Here is a 23,689-nt window from a genome sequence, read left to right as displayed (position 1 = left end):
AGAGGGTTTTAGCATAGAGGTAAAATTGAGGTAGGGAAAATTGATGCTAAAGGAACGATGAAAATAGAATGGAGTACACTAATCCCCAAATAAAATAAAGAGAAAATAAAATGGCACTTTAAAAAATGGTTAAATGGTAGCAGTAATAATACTGGTTAAAAATAAAAATGTAGTAACTAAAAGGGTAAAATCAGGTGATGGAAAAAGAAGAAGAAAAAAATTGGTTCCTTAGTTAAAAGGTGAAAAAAGAAAAAAAAATTTGCTGTAGTGAAGGTCCTTCGGTTCTTCTACTCGTCAGCCTGGCTCGCCTTAGTCCTGCCAGGTATTCAGGAGAGTGTTGAATTTTCCTGCGATACACTGTTCCTCCGTTTTGTAAACCACAGTCCTGATTTTAAAGCAGGCCGTATTTGTGTCCCAGACTGCCTTAATTTGTGTTTATCTAAGAGTCAGTTTGTGGCTCAGCCTCTGGGTGGCAGTGTTTTTGGGTTGGCCTCTGGTCCAGAGCTTCTCTATCCAGTAGCAAGGGTTTATTTTCTCTATTGCACTTAAAACTGGTTTGGGGAGGTCAACTGTCCAGAGATGGTTCTTTAATCGTTACCCTGCTCTGTGTTGTTGCTGGGATTGAAAATCCCTCTACAGGCCAGACCCTGTTAACTCCCAGGGACTAATCAGATTATTTTAATCCTTCATCTCGTTCAGGGTGGAATCTGGGTGTGGCTGTGCTCCTTGCCTGGGGGTTAGGTGGGGGAGTCCCACCCTCCGGGGAGAATGGCTGTCCCAATCCTGGGCCCAGGGGTGTCTCAGCACTCAATTCGCTGCCACCTCTCCCGGCCCCCCCGCTCCTCAGCCTCTCCCCAGATTCCACCCGTCTGCACCTTCTCTCTCTCTTCAGCACAGGTGAGTGTCTCTATCCAAAATGTCTTATGAACAGTATTCAGTGAAAACAAACAAACAAACGCCGGCCGCGGAAACGGGGAAGGCTGAGATTCTGTAAGCTCTTCTCTTACCGGCACTGCATGGTCTGGTCATCTCTTCAGGCTGCCCCCTTTAGGCTCAGTCCTCCGTGATCACAGGACCCAGATCTCAAATCCCCCGGTGCCAGCAATCCCACGGATCTCCTTTCCCAAGTCAGGGGCTTTGCCTGTCCCAAGGGACACAGCTGTCTGCCACGCGGTCTCCCTCTGACCCTCTGAGCTCAAAGGTCTGGCAAACTTTCCTGCCCAGATCCCTGGTTTTTTACCTTTCCAGGGGAGTTCTGCCCTTCCCAGCTGCAAACCGTCGCACCAGCTGAGTAGTTTCGCCAATTTGGGGTGGGTGTTATTAGTTTGAGCTGCTTACTCCATATGCTCCGGGACACGACCTGGGACACGTCTGCCTATATCGCCGCCATCTTGTCTTCCCTGATTGTTTTTCTTAATAGTTGTGGTTGAAGGAGAAAAAAAAGCAGTCATGGAGAGAGGCCTATATAGCAGGACTCAAGGCTGCCTCTATGAGTTTGGATTATCAGAGTCTGGGTAGTACTTGATCATGATTCAATTTGGCAACCGTCCTCTGGACAACACATGCTGAGTAATAAGTAAAAGGCCAGGAGATGAACATGGGGGTGGGGCTGTGGAAGTGCAGGTGTGAGTGAGGTGTGGTAGAAAGAGTGATGTGCACTTGGAGACGGAAGTAAATTCATGGCCACAGCACCCTGACATTGACATAAGCGTGAATGAAGGAAGAGTCTATTTCTGGTGGTGCCTGGATGTAACAGTAAGGTGAATTGCCTGTAAAGATAGGTGTTTGGGTGCTACATTCTAAGTTAAGAGCTTAGGTGCCATTCAACTAACCACCGGCCTTTGTTGCGAGTGACACATTGATTGATGGGAATGAGATAGCATTCATCAGTGTTACCCAGGCTTGTAAATCTCCCCTGGCATGGATAAGGAAGAAGGGTAAGAGAGAACTAGATTATGGAGGGGTGACCTATATTTTTGGAAAAGAAGTTGATTAGGAAAAAATTTATCCACACCATGGCAAATTTGAATTATCTTTGAAGTTGTGCTCTGGGAATGAACCTGTGTGAGAGAAGTGTTGTTCACATAGTTCTCTGAAAAGTGATGGCCTCAGCACCTTGGGATTGGGGTCAAGCTGATGAAGTGTGATGTCATGTTTTTGGTGTTTTAGAGGAGGGACTATAAGGCTATTTCCTGAGAAGATCAGCATCAAATTACTCACACTCTCTTTATGGCCAACATCCCTCTCTAACCTATGTGTTTGACACCCAATCTATTGATAATAGGCAGTGTGGCATACATGGGAGGTCCAGAGCTCAGGTATCTTCTATCTGCTCAACTGCCTTAATTGTTGTGGGAAGAAAAATATCAGCAGGAATATAAGAAGACAGTGCCTTTCATGGGATGAAGGCCTGGTATTTTCTCGCATGTGAAGAGTGGAAAGAGCAGATGGGTGAGGAGGGTGGGGAATATGACAGACTTATAATCTTAGGATTGAATCTGATCATGACTGTACTGTCCCCATTATGACAGGATGTGAACTTTGAGGAAGTAGTCATTGCCTTCTCTCAGGAGGAGTGGGGACTCCTTGATGAGGCTCAGAAACTTCTGTACTACAATGTGATGCTGGAAGTGTTTGCATTTGTATCATCTGTAGGTAAGACCTTCACATTCTGCCAGTGTCCTCAGGTGATGACCTCTCTTCCTTTATTCCTCTCAGCCTTAGCTTTCTCTCTCCCACAGCCAGAACGTTGCCTCTGCTAATTTCCCCCACTGTCCTGTCAAATGTGCTGTGGCTTCCATGGATGAGATAGATGAGGAGCCCTGAGCAAAGGACTCCATGAACATCCCTAACACCCATTACCTCAAAAAGTACAGGAAGTGTTAGGGAGTCAGGAGTCTTTCATGAGCTTAATGGGTCCCAGCTTGCACTTACTCTTCATGTGAGGCTGACAGTGTCCACATGCGTGGCTTCAACTTCTTCCCTCTTTCTCTAGGTGGCAGCCTGTGCCGTGTTATGGTCTTTACCTACATGAACCATGGGCTCTTGTGTAAGACCCTTATTCAACTGTTTGTAATATTTTAATCCCTTAATACTATAGCAAGCTGTGTTGCTCTGGCCCAGTTCAGACTGCTCACTTTTGTATCACCTGTTCCTCTGCACTGCTGCCTCTGCAGTATTCTACAACATTGACTTGCACATGTGTTATGAGGTGCACATATGTGCTAAGTAGTCCTTGAAACCAGCTACTCCTTTATTAAATTTTACTTGGAGTAAGACGGAACTGACCTCTTGCATAGCTCGCCCCGCTCCCCAGCAGATAAGCCCTGCTGAATGCTGTTAGTTGAAGGATGAGCTGGAGAACCATATTCTAATCCAGTGATGGCGAACCTATGACACGCGTGTCAGAGGTGACACGCGAACTCATTTTTTTGGTTGATTTTCTTTGTTAAATGGCATTTAAATATATAAAATAAATATCAAAAATATAAATCTTTGTTTTACTATGGTTGCAGATATCAAAAAATTTCTGTATGTGATACGGCACCAGAGTTAAGTTAGGGTTTTTCAAAATGCTGACACTCCGATTTCAAAAGGTTCGCCATAACTGTTCTAATCCATGTGGTGCTTGCCATGTTTGTGTCATTTCTGGTAAGGCCTTCCTGTGTTCTGATCTTCATTATCCCAGAAAGTCACAAGAGCCTCTTATTAACCCTTCCTGCACATCTCTTATTTTCAGACAATTGCATGGAACCAACATGTGATGTGTAACACACTTTTGCAATGGGACTTCACCCTGTCACACAATCAACAATCATTTCCTCACCATTTCTTACTTTTCAGGTTGTTGGCATAAAATGGATGATGAGGAGGCCTGTTCTGCTCAGAGTGTATCTATACAAGGAGAGTCACAGGTCGGGGCTTCTAAGACAGCTACAGCCACCCAGAAGACCCTTCTGTGTAAGCAGTGTTTCTCTGTGTTACAACATATTTTGCACCTGACTGGATCACATGCAGCACACTTTGAGCAGAAAGCCTTCTGTAGTGACGCAAGTGTTGGAGACGTCTGTTTCAGTGCAAACCCTCACCAGCAACAGAGGAATGAATGTGGAGAGGAGCCCTGGAAAGAAGCTATGGGCAGGCCCTCCTTTGTGAGCAGGTGCAGCTTCTCCGTATCTTTGGTGCCTTCAACCAGCAGGGAGGTTGGGGAAGTCTCGCAATACAACTCAGAGCTTCCCCAGCACCAGGCCACTCTCAACACTGAGGAGCTACACTGTGGCAATGAGATTTCACAGCAATTTCTTGATGGAAAAAGTCATCACCGGTGGGGTGAATGTGAAGATGCTGCCATCCACAACCTGAAAGTTGTTCAACGTCAGGGTGCATTTTCTGGAGAAGTGGTTTATGAGTGTAACAAATGTAGGAAAGTGTTTAGACGAATCTTTAACCTCATTCGACATAAGAGAGTTCACCCTGGAGAACAGCTGTATGAGTGTAGAGAATGTGGGAAGTTCTTCAGGGAAAAAAGTACACTCATTAACCACCAGAGAGTTCACACTGGAGAGAGGCCATATGAGTGTAATGAATGTGGGAAGTTCTTCAGGGAAAGAAGTACATTCATTAACCACCAGAGAGTTCACACTGGAGAGAGGCCATATGAGTGTAATGAATGTGGGAAATCCTTCAGTAAAAGTAGTACACTCATTAACCACCAGAGAGTTCACACTGGAGAGAGGCCTTATGAGTGTACTGAATGTGCGAAGTCTTTTAGCCGAAAATCTAACCTTATTAACCATCTGAGAGTTCACAGTGGAGAGAAGCCATATGAGTGTGCTGAATGTGGGAAGTCTTTTAGCCAAAAATCTAGTCTTACTATACATCTGAAAGTTCACACTGGAGAGAAGCCATATGAGTGTACTGAATGTGGGAAGTCTTGTAGCCAAAAAGCTAACCTTATTAAACATCTGAGAGTTCACACTGGAGAAAAGCCATATGAGTGTTGTGAATGTGGGAAGTGCTTCACACAAAGACCTGTACTCATTAAACACCAGAGAGTTCACACTAGAGAGAAACCATATGAGGTTAGACATTGTGGGAAGTCCTTCAGTAATAAGTCTGCCCTTGAACAACAAAACAGAGTTCATATAGGAGAAAAGCCATATGCATGCAGACAATGTGGGAAGTCTTTTAGCCAAAAATCTTACGTTATGCAACATCTGAGAGTTCACACTGGAGAGAAGCCATACGAGTGTAGAGAATGTGGGATGTCCTTTCGACGAAGGGATCACCTCATTGTACACCTCAGAGTTCACACTGGAGAGAAGCCGTATCAGTGTACTGAATGTGGGAAGGCTTTTAGCCAAAAATCTACTCTTATGAAACATCTGAGAGTTCACAGTGGTGAGAAGTGTTAAATGTGCAGGATATGTTTTATTTTATTTACTTACAATAACAACACTGAAGGAGACTCTTTGGGACTTGTTTTCCCGAATTTAACCCCTTTTAATGGAACATACACTCTGCTAAATTCCTCATACATTTCTAGTACAATGGAGTCTTGAAGGAGGTGCATTGCACTTGGTAACATGCCCAGATTTACTACCCGATTGATTTGTGGCTAAAGAGATTTCACCTCTACCATCTGGCTCACCTGAAGAGTGTGCATCAGTCCCAACCCCTGTGTGCTCAGGGGAAATGTATTCTGTGTTCTCACTTGTGCTTGAGAAAATTAAGATTACTTGAAGCTCTTGACAGGATCTTCCTTCTGTCTGACTATAGAATGCATCTGACCCAGGGTTTTTCCAGAGCACCCATCCTCAGCTAAGGAGTGCTACCACTTTCAGGGACATTGTGGTTCTCACATTATGCTTTTATGAATTGTTTTACTTTCTAATTTACCAACCTACAAATTTCTTACTGTCCTCTGTTCTGGTTTATGATCTGGTTAGTAAAGATGGTTTTTTCTTTCGTAGCTGTATTTTATTTTTTTTTAATTTCACTCTCTGGATGATTTGTTATGAAAATTATAATCTATCATCATGGTGAAGTTAAAAGATATGGTGGGGTCCGAAATTTTCTGTTCTTTGGAAAGCGTATAATAATGTCAGAAAAATCACTCTTTGTCCAATAATGGCTTATTTTATACCACTGATGAATTTATTTTATGCAATGAAATAAAGTTTGCATAACGTTATGCCTCTAATGTTGATGAGGTCAGTGGTCCCCCAGAAGAGGAGCCCTTTTTTGTACTTCTATCATTGTTCTAACATTATCCTCTGATGAGTTGTTTTATGTTCTTACCAACCTACAAACTGCTTGCTGTCCTCTGTTCTGGTTTATGATCTTTTAGTAAAGGTGTTTTTTGCTTTTGACCTTTAATTTTTGGGTAATATTCACTGCCTGGGATGATTTGAAAGGATAGTTGTGATCTGTCACACCCAGAGGTAAACAGATAAGGTGGAGTCTCAAACTTTCTGTGCTTTGGAAGGCACATCATAATGGCAAAAAATTACTCTTTGGCCAATATCGGTTTATTTTGTATTGCTGACCAAGCCCTTTAACAAAAATCTGCATGACTTTTTGGTTCTAATTTTTTAGCCCGGTGCCTGTATTATTGGTGAGGTCAATGATCACCCAGAAGAGTCCTTTGTTGTGCTTCTGTGAGCAATATGAATTATATTCTCTGTTCATAGTATGTCTTACATACTGCAAAGGAGCCCTATACCATGATGTGTGAAATTTCACAGGCTGGTTTCATTTGTTGTAACACTGAAGTGCAACTAATATTGGGACAAACACTATTTTCATAGTGAGTGGAAGAGACGGCAGTATATTGTATGAAAATTGCCTCTTCTAAACATTATCCACAAATGACCCAGTCCTGAAGCTTGTGTGTTCTTTGTGTAGCTGAAGTGATTTGTTGTGAAAAGAATCTCATGATTTTGGGTTTCCCTGGGCCCCTCTATGGTGTTCACCTCAAGGTTACCACAACAGGCAGGAACTCAAAGCTAGAGGGAGGATAATCATATAATTAGTCCCAGGTTGTGTGTCTTGTGACAATTCAGCATTCCTGATCATTCTGATGGCAGTAGTCTTCACTTCTGGACAATATTTGCTGCCACAGAGGCAACAATGATTCTCTCAGGAAATGACAGAGATGGTCATATCTATATAGACTTGCCATCTTAATTTTCAGAGAAGGGAGAGAGACCTATAAACATCAATGATGAGTTAGAATAATCGATCAGCTGCCTCCATGCCCCACACTCTGTATAAAGCCTGCAATCCTGGCTTGTGCCCTGACCGGAATCTAACCTTGACTTCTTGGTTCATAGTTTGTACTCAACCACTGAGTAATATTGGCCAGGCTAAAACAAACTTTTTAACTTGCACTTTTATCTTTCCATACATGCCCATCTCCCTGAAACAAAATACTCCTCCCCTTTTCAATGCTTCCTAATTGGCATATGAAATTCCTGCTGCAAGGACATAATCTACCTTTGAGTTAGCTTATTTCAAATATATCCAGAAAACACTTATAAAACTTCATGAATTCTAGCCTTCTATCACTATCTGTCGTCATGGTGGTTCTGGTATCTATCTATTCGCAGATACATTAGTGACTTATTTTACTTAAAACTCCTGATAAATTTGGCCCTGGCCAGAGAGCTCAGTTGATTAAAGCATCATCTCGATAATGCCAAGGTTGCAGGTTCCATCCCCATTCAGGGCCCATGCAAGAATCAAACAATGAATGTATAAAATTAGTGGAACAACAACTGAGAGTTTCTTCGCCCCCCCATACTATCGCTCTCTAATCCAGCGGTTCTCAACCTGTGGGTCGCGAACAATGAAAATACATCCTGCGTATCAGATATTTACATTACGATTCATAACAGTAGCAAAATTACAGTTATGAAGTAGCAACGAAAATAATTTTATGGTTGGGGGTCACCACAACATGAGGAGCTGTATTAAAGGGTCACGGCATTAGGAAGGTTGAGAACCACTGCAAGTCTAATCAATATATTTGTGTGGGGTTTTTTACCAAATGAGTCAACACGTGAACACCATCACAGACCAAGGGACCCTGTGGTGAACCAGCCATAAGGGTTCTCATGAGGGCAGAGCACACAGGGAGAGGACAGGAGGGGAGGGGCCCTGCTGTCAGTGTGGAGGGTGGGGAACCGGGCCTGAGCTGCACAGTCACCCACAGGTAATTATGACATTTGTGTTCCCTGAGATTAAACTCTAAGGGGCTGGGAAAAGCTCTGGGCCTGGACATGGGCCTTGTGGTCTCAGCACCTTCCAGCCAGAGGTTGAGACTGGGGCTATTTTGAATTCAGGTAGTTGAGGAGCGCAGTTCCCTCCCAGGTGTTCTGAAGCAGCTCCTGATACTTGAGGCCCTCAAATCAGTTCACCTACCTCTGAGCAGCCCACACACTCCTTTCAGCCCCATGGGCATTGTTGGAATCTCTCTACTTTTCCATTTCTGGATAATTTCCCATTTTCATTTCATTAAAAATAACACCACCCAACCAGTTGTGGAGGTAGCATGGATTCTCCAGGAAATGGTGCTGTGTGTTTTCAATGGTGAGACCATTATGCAATACAAGCATTTCCAGAAGGAGAGGCTTGGTCTCAACATGATACCACATTGGGGGCATGCATTACAGGTGGTCTCCCGCCTCCATAAGTTTCGCCTGTGCCGAGCAGACCCTTGCTCCTGAAATGAGGTGATGTAGGCTGGACTCTGAGGGACAATATACTGTGGGATGCGAGGTTGAGGGGGCAGAGAGGTTGGATGTTGGAACACGATTGGTGATGGTGTTTCCTGCCAGCATATGGGGAGTGCCCATTGTGTGTGTGTCCTGTGGCACCGTCTGGGTGGCCCAATGTGTGTGTGTGTGTGTGTGTGTGTGTGTGTTTTCCTCAGGGTATTGCCCATGTCTACAGTGTGGGTCTATGTGAACCTGGACATAAGCCCAGCACCTGAGTGCCCAGCACAAGCTGGGAGTGTTCTGTACCTGTGTGTTTCTGTGCTTGGGTTATCTGTATATTTCTTTCTAAGTCTGTGCAACCCCACAATGGACAAGTGCATAGGCAATCTCCGGTGAGGCATTGTAGAAGCACCTTCCTCTACATCAATATGTTCTTCTTCCCCACCCCCAGGTGAGCCCCTTCTTCTCTTCCAGGCATCTGGTATCCCTATGGAGGTCCCATCTCAACTCTCAAGGATGGAGTAAGCATAGGGTCAATTCAGAGAATCCCAGACTGTGGGAAGGTGGGGAACTGGGGAAGGCTTCAATGACAGGAGATATAGATTGCGGATTGGGAACGTTTGTGAAGGACACTGGTCTTTGTGAAGGAGTTGGAAGATCCAGGATCCTTATGAAGGATGAGGATGGATGCATGTGGGGGTAAGCTAAGGGGCAAGACTTGTAGTCTCCTAAGTCCCCACTGGTAATGAGGAACTGGACATCCCAGGAGAGTGGTGTCCCTTGCCATGCCAAAGCTAGCTGACAACTAATACAGGAAGGTGTCTGGGGCCCCATGGAGCACTACTCCTGGACTTCTGGGCTCATCTACTGGGTGTGCATGGCCAACCCGACACTGGGGCCAGGAGGAAGAATTAGGACCAGTGTGGAGAACCATCCAGTGACGCTTTAGCACTGGTTCATGCACAGAACAAACAGAAAGCGCAGGATCGCCACTGATGTTAACTTCAGCTTTTTTCTTTTTCTTTTTTTCTTTTGTCAACATCTTTATTGATTCCTAGACAATGGTATTTAGAAATTATGTTTTTTTGTTTGTTTGTTATTATTAAAACTTTATTGTTCAGATTATTACAGTTGTTCCTCTTTTTTCCCCCCATAGCTCCCCTCCACCCGGTTCCCACCCCACCCTCTGCCCTCTATATGCTTGCATGTAAGTCCTTTGGTTGATCTTTCCCCCTTAACCCTGCCCTCCCCTACCTTCCCTCCAAGGCCCGACAGTCCAATCAATGCCTCTCCATCTCTGGATCAGTCCTTGTTCATCAGTTTATGATGTTCATTATATTCCACAAATGAGTGAGATCATGTGGTATTTATCCTTCTCTGACTGGCTTATTTCACTTAGCATAATGCTCTCTAGTTCCATCCATGGTGTGGCAAATGGTAAGAGTTCCTTTTTCTTCTTCCTCTTCTTAAAGAATACCTTTCAGCATTTCATATAATGCTGGTTTGGTGGTGATGAACTCCTTTAGCTTTTTCTTATCTGTGAAGCTCTTTATCTGACCTTCAATTCTGAATGATAGCTTTGCTGGATAAAGTAATCTTGGTTGTAGGTTCTTGCTATTCATCACTTTGAATATTTCTTGCCACTCTCTTCTGGCCTGCATGGTTTCTGTTGAGAAATCAGCTGACAGTCGTATGGGTACTCCCTTATAGGTAACTGACTTTTTTTCTCTTGCTGCTTTTAAGATTCTCTCTTTGTCTTTTGCTCTTGGCATTTTAATTATGATGTGTCTTGGTGTGGTCCTCTTTGGATTCCTTTTGTTTGGGGTTCTCTGCGCTTCCTGGACTTGGAAGTCTATTTCTTTCACCAGGTAGGGGAAGTTTTCTGTCATTATTTCTTCAAATAGGTTTTCAATATCTTGCCCTCTCTCTTCTTCTGGTACCCCTATAATTCTGATGTTGGTACGCTTGAAGTTGTCCCAGAGGCTCCTTACACTATCTTCGTATTTTTGGATTCTTTTTTCATTTTGCTTTTCCGGTTGGGTGTTTTTTGCTTCTTCGTATTTCAAATCTTTGACTTGATTCTTGCGATCCTCTGGTCTGCTGTTGGGAGTCTGTATAATATTCTTTATTTCAGTCCGTGTATGCTTAATTTCTAGTTGGTCCTTTATCACAACATCGAGGGTCTCACTAGATTTCTTAAGGATCTCAATACATTTATCGGCGGTTTCCATAAAATTCTTGAAAAATCTTAGAACCGTGGTTTTGAACTCTATATCCAGTCGTTTGCTGTCCTCCATTTCTGTCATTTGTGACCTGTTTCTTTGTCTTCGCATTTTGTCTGCTTCCCTGTGTTGGTAGAGTGGTTTTGTGTGCTAGGTGTCCTACAGGGCCCAGTGGCTCAGCCTCCCCAGTTACCTGAGGTGGACACTCTTGGTGCACCCCCTTGTGGGCTTTGTGCACAGTCTTGTTGTAGTTATGCCTTGATTGTTTTAGGTGTCACTGGGAGGAATTGACCTCCAGGCCAATTGGCAGTGAGAATCAGCTGTGTCTGCAGTGGGAGAACTTCTGTGCTGGAGACACCCTTCTGGGGCAAGACTTGCTTCAGTGGGGCTTTGGTGCTCACTGAGTCTGCCCCCTGAGTGTGTCCCTTATGGATCTGAGGAGTTGTAATCTGGATGGTCCCACTCTGACCACTGGGTACACTGGCTCTTGGATCTCTAAGGAGGTGCTAATTTAGCCTCTGCCTGAGGCTACCCAGCAGGAGCTACAAAGAGATCTGCAGATTCCCCTTCCTTGTTGGGGGTTTGGAGGTGCCCAGATGATGCCTAGTTGTGAAGCAATGCAAGCTGCTGTGGGGCCTTGGGCCTTCTCTTGGAAGTTCTGGGTCTGTCTGCCCCAGCTGCACTTTGTTAGGTAATTTTCAGATTGCAAAGGGCCAGGGCATTCATATGCAAAAGCCTCTGTGCACAGCTATGGCTGCTCCTCAGTCCTGCTCTAAGAGGCCCCGAGTCTCAGTGTCCCGCTAATCGCTGCAAGTACCTCTGAGAGAAAGCCGCCCTCGAGTTCTGACCGATGCCAGACAATCCAGTTTCTCCCCGTATGAGTCTGGGTCCCCAGAGACTCACCCGGAACTGGAGTTCAGAGCAGTCAGGAGCTTGAGACTCCCTCCCGATTGAAAAAGACAACTGTGTCCTCAGCTGCCAGCCATTTCCGTGTGCGCCTCCGTACCTCTGCACTTTACTTCCACACCTCCTCTGAGTCTCAGTGTGCTTTTCTCTTTCCTTCTAGTTGTAGAATATCCACTCAGCCAGCCTTCCTGTGGTTCTGGATGATGTCCGTTTTGTCTTTTAGTTGTATTTTTGAAGTGGTTGTGTGAGGCAGCAATTTCAGGTGTTTACCTATGCCGCCATCTTGGTTTTTCCTCAACTTCAGCTTTTTTCACCATCATCCTCACTGGGAGCACTCACCAGGGCAATGCAAAAGATGAGGAGACTTGGAAGCAGGTACTGATGTTAATTTAAATGAACAGGGATCTGGAATACTCACAGTCCTGTACCCTTCCCAGTAAACATTCTTAACTTGTGGGTCTTCACCTTTACTGTAGTAGGGGAATCCAGGCAGCCAGGAATTTACCCATAGTCACACACATAATTGGTGTTGAGTTTTCTGCCCATGACATCTTCCCAAACTCCTTTTTTGGATGTTCACTCCTTTGAATCCTATAAATGATGGTTTTGGGAAGCTTGGGCACAAAATCCATCTCGAAGAGAAAGCAAACATTCCTGGCTGACTACCACTGTCATTTCCTACCAGTGCCCACTCCTCTTCTTTGTCCTTGCACAACCCACAAGAGGTGGGTACCATATGGTCACCTTAATGAAGCCCATCAAGTATACCAGGTTCTGCTGCTGACCCCATGAGTTTGGCTGCAGCTCTGTGATGTGCTTTGACCTATGAAATGTGGTGGGAGTGAAGCCTGTCACCACTAACAAGACTCTGGAACCATTGAGATAGGACACCCTCTCTGCCCATCTCTGATAATATCAACAGGTACCTACATGGTGGCTCCTTCTTTATCCCGGTCTCAGGAGGACCAGGGTGGACATGTGGTATGAACAAACAGATCCCTTTACGCTAAGCCACTAAAGCAGTGGTTCTCAACCTCCCTAATGCCGCGACCCTTTAATACAGTTCCTCATGTTGTGGTGACCCCCAACCATAAAATTATTTTCGTTGCTACTTCATAACTGTAATGTTGCTACTGTTATGACTCATAATGTAAATATCTGATATGCAGGATGTATTTTCATTGTTACAAGTTGAACATAATTAAAGCATAGTGATTAATCACAAAAACAATATGTAATTATATATGTGTTTTCCAATGGTCTTAGGCGCCCCCTGTGAATGGGTCATTCGATCCCCAAAGGGGTCGCAATCCACAGGTTGAGAACCGCTGCACTAAAGCTTTGGGGCTGTAACATCCAGCCGTGGGCAAACTACGGCCCACGGGCCAGATCCGGCCCATTTGAAATGAATAAAACTAAAAAAAAAAAAAAAACGGGCTGGATCCGGCCCGTTTGAAATGAATAAAACTAAAAAAAAAAAGACCGTACCCTTTTATGTAATGATGTTTACTTTGAATTTATATTAGTTCACACAAACACTCCATCCATGCTTTTGTTCCGGCCCTCCGGTCCAGTTTAAGAACCCATTATGGCCCTCGAGTCAAAAAGTTTGCCCACCCCTGATAGCCAATCCTAATGGTTATGAAGTACCAACTCTACTCTCTAGGAGGCAGCAGAGCCTATCATTAGAAGCCAGACCTCTGTTAGAGACACATGGGTTTGACTTCCAGTCCTGCCTTTTATTTACTCTACAATCAGGCAATCTACATTGAGTCTCTGAGCCTGGATTTCCTCTCTATGAGATAGAGGTTTCAACCATCTCAGGTTGACACGTCACCTGGTTGCCTCTTGTATGCACCCTAACCAGTGCTTGTGAGGAACTCTGTAATGGAGGTACATACACTTTACCTGAGTCAACCCTCAACCCTTCAGTCCTAGGGCTGACACTCTATCCACTGAGCCAAACCAGGGAGGGCTAAAATGTACACTTTTTAAACATGCCCTTTTGATGTTTCTATTCATGCCTGCATTCCTGAAACCAAGTTCCTCCTGCCCTTCTCAGTGCTTCTTTCTTGGCATATAAAATAACTGATGCAAGGACACATTCTACCTTTGAAATAGCTTATTTGAAATCTATCCATATGAGGAAAATACTCATGAAATTCCATGAATCCTATTCCAGCCTTCCATCATTATCTACCATGATAGTTGTTCTTGTATCTATTTATCCATAGGTAACATTAGTGGGTTACTTAACATAAAATACCCGATATGTCAGGCCATGCCCAGATAGCCCAGTTGGACAGAGCATCATCTCAATAAGGCCAAGATTGCAGGTTCCATCTCCAGTCAGGGCCCATGCAAGAACATTTCTGACTGACCCAGGAAAGCCCAATCTAATCCACTGTAGAAAATTACAGGGACAACAAATTAATGTGTCTCTCTCTCTAAAATCAATATACATGTTTTATTCACCCAGTCAGTCCACACACATGTGAACAGCAGCACAGCTCAGGGACCCTATGGTGTCCTGCAGCCAGGGTCCTCATGAAGGTCAAGCATGCAATGATCCAAAGAACAGCATGGGAGGTGCCCCTGCTGTCAGTGTGGAGGGTGGGGAATCCAACCTGAGCTTCACAATCACCCCCAGGGGATGATGACATCTGTGCTCCCTGAGACTAAGAGGCTGGGAGTAGATCTGGGTCTCTGCCCCAGCCAGGGTTTGAGGTTGGGCTGTTTCAGAATTCAAGTGGTTGAGGAGCTCATATTCCTCTCAGGTGTCAAGGCTGGGAGCAGCAGTGGCAGCTGGGCATGTGGGTGTGGGCAGGAAAAAGCGCAGGGCAGTTTCCAAGGAGAGTTGGTGCTGGGCCATGTGAGTGGCACTGAGGCCCCCTCTAGTCCCAGTTCAGGCTGTGTCCTCTCTGTTCCTTGGGGCCATGGTTAGTGGGAAGTGGAACATATATTACCAGGGTAGTCATGACTTGGAAGTCAGCATGTCCTTCAAGAAAACTTGTGACCCAGGAAGGGCCAACCTAGTCCACTGTAATGAAGGCTCCAGCAATTGACCTGCCCAGGGAGGTAGAGGAGCTGTCTCTTCAGAGGCTGATTCCCTATCTGCCCAGCATGATGTGCTGCAGGCTGCTGAAACTCACGGTCCTCTCTGGGATGCAAGTGTCTTGAAGTTTAGCCACTAAACGTTGTAGATATTTATCAATCTAAGGAAACAAAATGGTCCTCTTCTTTCCTTCTTGGGTAAACATCCACCATGGCCTGGCCAGTGTAGCTTAAAGGTAAGAGTGTCAGCCTACACACATGAAGGGTGGAGAATTGAATTCCTGATCAAAGGCAAGTACTTGGGCTCAAGGTTTAATCCCTGTAAACTATTGTGGACTCATGTATGTGAAAACCAGTTGAGGTGTGTCTCTTACTTCCAAGTTTCTCTCTCTCTCTCTCTCTCTCTCTCTCTCTCTCTCTCTCCATCCCCACTCTTCCACTCTGAATAAAAATCAATGGAAAAATATCCTCCTTTGAGGATTTTGAAAAACAAAAATAGAACCATCCACCACCGCTACCCTGACAAGGGGCTTCTGTCTGCACAGCCCACCCCTCCTTATGCTCTCTTGCCTTTTCCTGGGATGTTCCCACTGCAGCTTGGACAAGCTTGGTTTTTCCCAGGAGTTGGTAGAGAGAAGCCCCAGGCAAGGTCCTGGGAGGGACTTGGGTTCTGTGTCTTCCTGAGAGGGGCTGGCCAGGGCTCTCCTGTCTCTATACAGAGGTCTCTCCAGCCTGCTTCTCCCCATCCCCCAGGCACCTGACTCACTGCAACTGCACCTACTTCTGTGTTCGGGAGAAGCCCACAACCACGTTCACCTTTGCAAAGTCCTGCCTCTGGACAGCACAGTCACACCAGTGGAAGTTTTGGTAATGTTTGAGTCTCTGTTTTTGCATTGTGGGGGTAATTTTTCCATTTTGATTTTATTAAAGACTAGAGGCCCAGTGCACGAAATCTGTGCACATGCGGAGGAGGTGTCCCTCAGCCCAGCCTGCACCCTCACCAATCTGAGACCCCTCAGCAGAAGTGGGGCCCACTGCCTGTGGGTTCAGGCCTTAACCAGTAGTCAGACATCCCTCTGACAATCCGGGACTTCTGGCTCCCAGCTGCTCGCCTGCCTGCCAGCCTGATCACCCCCTAACCACTCCCCTGCCAGCCTGATCACCCCCTAACCACTCCTCTGCCAGCCCAATTGCCTCCAACTGCCCTCCCCTGCTGGCCTGATCACCCCCAACTGCCCTCCCCTGTTGTGAAATCTTTTTTGCATGAAGTCAAGAACTCAAACACTATAGGCCAAGCTGAGGCAGACCAGCTCCAGGCTGGTTCCTGTTCCCAAAAAGATATGCCTGGGATATCCTGTATAAAGACAGAACAAGGCATGATTTTGCTTACAAGACTTGGAAGAAAACGTGATGGCCCACAATCACTTTGTTGTTGTTGAGTCAAACCAATCTTACCACTATTCAGTTTTCAAATGTCTTTATTGATTTTTTAGAGAGAAAGGGAAGGAAGAAACATCAATGATGAGAGAGAATCATTGACTAGCTGCCTCCAGCATCCCCCCTACTGGGATGGAGCCCCCAACCTGGGTATGTGCCTTGACCTGGAATTGAACCATAGATATGTTGGTTGATGGGTACACACCCAAACACTGAGCCCAACCAGCTGTACACACTATTTTTTCTAGAGGCCCAGTGCACAAATTAGTGCATGGGTGGGGTCTGGCCAGCCCGGCCCCAATCAGGGCGGATCGGGGCTGGGACTGTAAGGAGGAGGAGAAGCGGGAGGTTGATGGGCTGGCCTGCCTGGTTTAAGGCCTGATCGGGGCCCCTGATCAGGGCTGGGCCGGCCAGGGGAAGGGGCTGCGGGTGATTGGCCGGTGGGACCTGCCCCCAATTCGTGTTGGGGGCCTATTGGGAGTGGGGAAGCCATGGGGAGGGGCTGTGGGCAGGGGGGCTGCTGGCCCTGCCCCCAATGGGGTTGGTGGGGGTTGCCTATCTGGGCCAGTTGCCTGGGGGAGGGGCCATGGGTTGTTGGCCCTGCCCCTGATTAGGGTGGGTGGGGATGATCTGGATCATATCAATTGATGCAGACAAAGCATTAGACAAAATCCAACACCCCTTTTGATAAAAACTCTCAGCAAAGTGGGAATAGAGGTAACATACCTCAACATAACCAAGGCCATATAAAACAAACCTACAGCCAACATACTCAATAGGCAAAAACTAAAACAATTTCCCCTAAGAATAGGAGTAAGATGGAATATCCGCCTTCACACACTTGTGCAAAACAGTACTGGAATTACTGGCCATAGTGATCAAACAAGAAGAAGAAATAAAGGCATCCAAGTTAGAAAGGAGGAAATAAAACTCTCATTCGCAGATGACATGATATTGTACATAAAAAACCCTAAAGACTCAATTTAAAAACTAGATTTAATGAATGAATTCAGAAACGTAGTAGGATACAAAATTAGCAACCAGGAATCTATGGAATTTTTATACAACAATAGTGAACTCTCAGGAATAGAAACTAAAAAAACAATACCATTTACCATTGCAACAACCAAAAAATTAAGATAGTTAGGAATAAACTTAACCAAGGAGTTAAAAGACCTGTGCTCCAAAAACCAGAGGACATGGAAAATAGAGATAGAGGAAGTTATAAACAAGTGTTCAAGGATTTGTAGAATCAACATCATTAAAATGTTGCTATTACCCCAAGCAATCTACAGATTCAATGCCTTTCCTATTAAAATACCAAAGGCATATTTCACAAACCTAGAACAAACGCTCCAAAAAATTTACATGGAACCAAGAAAGACCACAAATGGCTGCAGCAATCTTGAGAAAGAAGAACAAAATTGGAAGAATCACAATAGCAGTTATCAAGTTATACTACAAAGCCACTGTAATCAAAACAGCCTGATACTGCCTCAAGAACAGGCATGTATTTCAATGTAACAGAATAGAGACCCAGAAATTGACCCAAGCCACTGTGCTCAATTAATTTTTGAAAAGGGAGGCAAGAGCATACAATTTAGAAAAGATAGTCTGTTAAATAAATGGTAATGTGAAAATTGGACAGGTACATGCAAAAAGATTAAACTGGACTACCAACTTACAACATACACAAGAAAAAAACTCAAAATGAATAAAAGTCTTAAATGTAAGACATGAAACCAAAAAAAGTCCTAGAATAAACCATAGGCCCTAAATCTCAGACATCTCTCATAGCAGTATGTTTATCAATACATCTCCTATGACAATGGAAACTAAGGAAAAATAAACAAGTGGGACTACATGAAAATAAAAAGCTCCTGCATGCAAAAGAAATCATCAGCGAAACAAGAGGGCCCGTTACATGGGAGAACATATTTGTCAACGATACATCTGATAAGGGGTTAATCTCCAAAATATACAGGTAACTCATACAAGTTAACAAAAGGAACACAAACAATCCAATTAACAAATGGAAAAATGACTTAAATAGACACTTGTCCAAAGTGGACATACAGAAAGCCAAGAGACATGAAAAATGCTCAAAGACACCAATCATCTGAGACATGCAAATCACAATGACAATGAGGTATTATGTCACACCTGTCAGAACAGCTACCATCAACAAACAACAAGTGGTGGTGAGGAAGTGGAGAAAAGGGAACCCTCCTACACTGCTGGTGGGAATCCATTCTGGTGCAGCCACTGTGGAAACAAGTATGGAGTTTCCTCAAAAAACTAAAAATGGAACTTACATTAAAATATCCCAAGAAATCAACAACACCAATCAGAAAGAATATATGCACCCCTATGTTCATAGCAGCATAATTTACAATAGCTAAGATTTGGAAACAGCCCAAATGCCCATCAGCAGATGAGTAGATTAGAAAACTATGGTACATCTACACAACAGAATACTACGCTACTGTGAAAAAGAAAGAACTCTTACCATTGGCAACAGCATGGATGGCTCTGGAGAACATTATGCTAAGTGAAATAAGCCAGTTGGAGAAAGGTAAGTATCACATGATCTCACTCATATGTGGTCTCTAATGAACAACATAAACTGATGAACAAGAATAGTAGCCCTGGGCAGGGGTGCGGCTGGAGAGCGCAGAGCAAGGTCGGGAGGACACAGTGCCCCTGGGCCGACGGGAAAGGGGGGCAGAGCCCAAACAGGCCGCAGCCGGGGACCAGGTGGGGACAGGCCGGGTGTGGGGGGGGGGGGGGGGAGGGAGTGGGTAGGAGCAGCCTGGAAGAGGTTAATGGGGGAAAAGGTGTACCTATGCAATCCTTTCAACAATAAAGATTTTAAAGATAATAAAATAAGAAGTAAAGAGATTTAGTATTAAGCATGTTATTTCAAAAATTAAGAACTGTCAACACATTAAAACTTTTAGGGCCCTCTGGATGTGGTGTGTGTTGTGGGGATGGGAAGGGGAGCAGGGTCTGAGGGGGATGCATTTGACCTTGAGGGGTTAGAGGGTGTGAATATGCTGATTTTTCTTCAAGGTAGTAAAGGTGATCTTCCTATTTAAGAAAAAGAAATTTCAACAGGTTATTTGATGATAGTACAAGTCTAGAATTTAATATACAATGAATAGAAGAAATCAAACCACCAAGAAAAGATTTTTAAAGAATTGTCCCAGTGGTTGAGCGTTGACTTATGAACCAGGAAGTCACGGTTCAATTCCTGGTGAGGCCACATGCCCAGGTTGCCAGCTGTATCCCCAGTGTGGGGCATGCATGATTGATGATTCTCTCTCATCATTGATGTTTCTATCTCTCCCTTCCTCTCTGAAATCAATAAACATATATTTTTTAAAAATAACTGTGCCACATAACATTTGGATCAAAGAGGAAATCGAAACTGCAATGACAATTTAATTACAAAATAATCAGGAGAAGTACATTATATAATGGAAACAAGGTATGAAATCAAAACTGTACTAGAGGTAAATGTATAGTTTTAGATGTGACTATTATAAAACATAGAAGAAAAAAAGTAAATCACACATTGAAATGAAGAGGTTAAGGAGTCCCCCATATAAACATTACTGAGTGCCTAATTGATTTGGCTCAGTGGATAGAGAGTTGGCTTGGGGTTGAAGGGTCCCAGGTTCAATTCCGGTCAATGGCATGTACCTTGGTTGCGGGCACATCCCCAGTAAGGGGTGTGCAAGAAGCAGCTGATCAATGTTTCTCTCTCATCGATGTTTCTAACTTTCTATCCCTCTCTCTTCCTCTCTGTAAGAAAAAAATCAATAAAATATATTTTAAAAAAACAACACATTACTGAGCATTTTGTTGCTGCTGGTTTTATTTTTTTATTTTTTTGTCTTTAAAGGGGGAACACTTTCCCATTTATTCTTTTTTTTTCTTTTTCCCTGCAGCTTTATTTATTTTTTAATTGTTTTATTACTTAAAGTATTACAAAGAGTATTACATATGTCTCCTTTTTTTCCCCTGCCCTTAACAATTCCCCAGCCTCCCCTACCCCCGTGTCTTATGTCCATTGGTTATGCTTATATGCATGCATACAAGTCCTTCGGTTGATCTCTTACCCCCCACTCCCGCCCCTCAACCGTCCCCCGCTTAGTCCTTCGGTTGATCTCTTACTCCCCTCCCTTCTGCCCCCCAACCCTCTCTGGCCTTCCCACTGCAGTTTGACAATCAGTTTGAGGCAGCTCTGCCTCTGTATCTATTATTGTTCAAAAGTTTGTAATGGTCTCTATTATCCATGAATGAGTGAGATCATGTGGTATTTTTCCTTCATTGACTGGCTTATTTCACTTAGCATAATGCTCTCCAGTTCCATCCATGCTGTTGCAAATGGTAAGAGTTCCTTCTTTTTTACAGCAGCATAGTATTCCATCGTGTAGATGTACCACAGTTTTCTAATCCATTCATCTACTGATGGGCACTTAGGCTGTTTCCAAATCTTAGCTATGGTGAATTGTGCTGCTATGAACATAGGGGTGCATATATCCTTTCTGATTGGTGTTTTTGGTTTCTTGGGATATATTCCTAGAAGTGGGATCACAGGGTCAAATGGGAGTTCCATTTCCAGTTTTTTGAGGAAACTCCATACTGTCTTCCATAGTGGCTGCACCAGTCTGCATTCCCACCAGCAGTGCACAAGTGTTCCTTTTTCTCCACATCCTCTCCAGCACTTGTCGTTTGTTGATTTGTTGATGATAGCCATTCTGACAGGTGTGAGATGGTACCTCATTGTTGTTTTGATTTGCATCTCTCGGATGATTAGTGACTTTGAGCATGTTTTCATATGTCTCTTGGCTTTCTGAATGTCCTCTTTTGAAAGGTGTCTATTTAGGTCCTTTGCCCATTTTTTGATTGGATTGTTTATCTTCCTTTTGTTAAGTTGTATGAGTTCCCTATAAATGTTGGAGATTAGGCCCTTATCAGATATAATGTTGGCAAATATGTTCTCCCATGTAGTGGGCTTTCTTGTTGTTTTGTTGATGGTTTCTTTTGCTGTGCAGAAGCTTTTTATTTTGATGTAGTCCCATTTGTTTATTTTCTCTTTAGTTTCCAATGCCCTAGGAGATGTATCGGTGAAGAAATTGCTTCGGCATATGTCTGAGATTTTGTTGCCTTTGGATTCTTCTAGTATTTTTATAGTTTCCCGTCGTACATTTAAGTCCTTTATCCATTTTGGGTTTATTTTTGTGTATGGTGTATACTGGTTTTAGATAATATTTTTTTTTTAATCCTCACACAAGGATATTTTTCCATTGATTTTTACAGAGAGTGAAAGACAGAAATATCGATGTGAGGCCCAGGAGGGGGAGGACCCTGCAACTGAGGTACATGCCCTTGACCAGAATTGAACTTGGGACCCTTCAGTCTGCAAGCCGACACTCTGACCACTAAGCCAATCCAGCTAGGGCTTAGATACTTTTTAAAAATCACCACTAATGCCTGTGTTGTGGGCTCAGTGCCCAGTAGGGGGCATGCAGGAGGCAGCTGATCAATGATTCCCTCTCCTCATTGTTTCTCCCTCTTCCTTCCTCTCTGAAATCAATAATAAGATATTTATTTATTTATTTGTTTGTTTATTTATTTATTTATTTATTTTAAATCACTGCTAATTTGACAAAGGAAAAAAAAGAATGAAATTTCCTAAACTTTGAAAATGATGAGAATGTGATGTAGAATTTACACTTGATTAAATGAAGAGATAAATCATCAAAATTAGCTGAAGAGGGAAACGTGAATGAATATACTATCAACCACGAAGAAAGGCCAGAAAGTTACAAAATCACCTTCTCGCTCTGGCTGGTTTGGCTCAGTGGATAGAGCATTGGCCTGCAGACCGAAAGTTCCATTCTGGTCAAGGACATATACCAGGGTTACAGGCTCAATTCCCAGTGGGGGCCATGCAAGAGGCTGTCCATCCATGATTATCTCTCATCATTGATATTTCTATCTCTCCCTCTCCCTTCCTCTCTGAAATCAAAATCAATAAAAATAGGGAGAAAAAGATGGCGGCGGTGTAGGCAGACGTGTCACAGGTCTTGTCCCGGAGCAAATGGAGTAAGCAACTGAAACCAATAACACCCACCCCGAATTGGCGAAATTACTCAGCTGGTGAGACAGATTACAGCCGGGAAGGGCAGAGCTCCCCTGGAAAGGTAAAAAACCAGGGATCTGGGCAGGAAATTTTCCCAGACCTCTGAGCCCAGAGGGTCGGAGAGAGACCGCGTGGCCTATAGCCGCCTCTCTTGGGACAGGCACAGCCCCTGACTGGGGAAAGGAGATCAGCGGGATTGCTGGTGCTGAGGGATTTGAGACCTGGGTTCTGTAATTATGGAGGACTGAGCCTAAAAGGGGCAGCCTGAAGAGCTGACAAGACCATGCAGTGCTGGTAAGAGAGGAGCTTACAGAGACTCAGCCTTCCCCGTTTCCACGGCTGGCATTTGTTTGTTTGTTTTCACTGAACCCTGTTCATAGGACATTTCAGATACAGACACTCACCTGTGCTGAAGAGAGGGAGAAGGTGCGGATGAGTGGAACTGGGGAGAGGCTGAGGAGAGAAGGGGGGTCAGGAGAGGTGGCAGCAAATTGAGTGCTGAGTTACCCCTGAGCCCAGGACTAGGGCAGCCATTCTCTCTGGAGGGTGGGATTCCTCCCTCCAGCCCGCAGGCAAGGAGCACAGCCACACCTAGATCCCGCCCTGCATGAGATGAAGGATTAAAATAATCTGATTAGTCCATGGGAGTTGACAGGGTCTGGCCTATAGAGGGACTTTTGGTCCCAGCAACAACACAGAGCAGGGTAACGATGAAGGAACCAGCTCTGGACAGTGGACTTCCCCAAACCAGTTTTAAGTGCAATAGAGAAAATAAACCTTAGCTACTGCACAGAGAGGCCGTATAGCCTCAGAGGCCAATCCAGAAACACTGCCACCCAGAGGCTGAGCCACAAACTGACTCTTAGGTAAACACAAATTAAGGCAGTCTGGGACACAAATACGACCTGCTTTAAAATGAGGACTGTGCTTTACAACACGGAGGAACAGTGTATCGCAGGGGAATTCAACACTCTCCTGAATACCTGGCAGGACTAAGGCGAGCCATACTGAAGAGTAGAAGAACCAAAGAACCTTCACTACTGCAAATTTTTATCTATTTTTTTATTCTTTTTTCACCTTTTAACAAAGAAACCAATTTTTTTCTTCTTCTTTTTCCATCAGCTGATTTTACCCTTTTAATTACTACATTTTTATTTTTAACCAGTATTATTACTGCTACCATTTTACCATTTTTT

General features: G+C 44.2%; 1 protein-coding gene across 1 annotated transcript in view; it reads left to right on the top strand.

Annotated features, from left to right (window-relative positions):
- Nucleotides 1-23,689, top strand: part of LOC102251599 (endophilin-A3-like) — a 165,913-nt gene that overhangs the window by 9,562 nt on the left and 132,662 nt on the right. The window contains exon 2 of the mRNA XM_014539505.1: nucleotides 3,844-3,960. Within this exon, the coding sequence (XP_014394991.1) occupies nucleotides 3,844-3,960 (117 nt within the window). The remainder of the gene's footprint in view (nucleotides 1-3,843; nucleotides 3,961-23,689) is intronic.

This window comes from Myotis brandtii, unplaced genomic scaffold, assembly GCF_000412655.1.
Source record: "Myotis brandtii unplaced genomic scaffold, ASM41265v1 scaffold22, whole genome shotgun sequence".
NCBI lineage: Eukaryota > Metazoa > Chordata > Mammalia > Chiroptera > Vespertilionidae > Myotis > Myotis brandtii.
The sequence above is the reverse complement of the archived record's forward strand: the minus strand, read 5'-3'. Positions and strand labels throughout refer to the sequence as shown.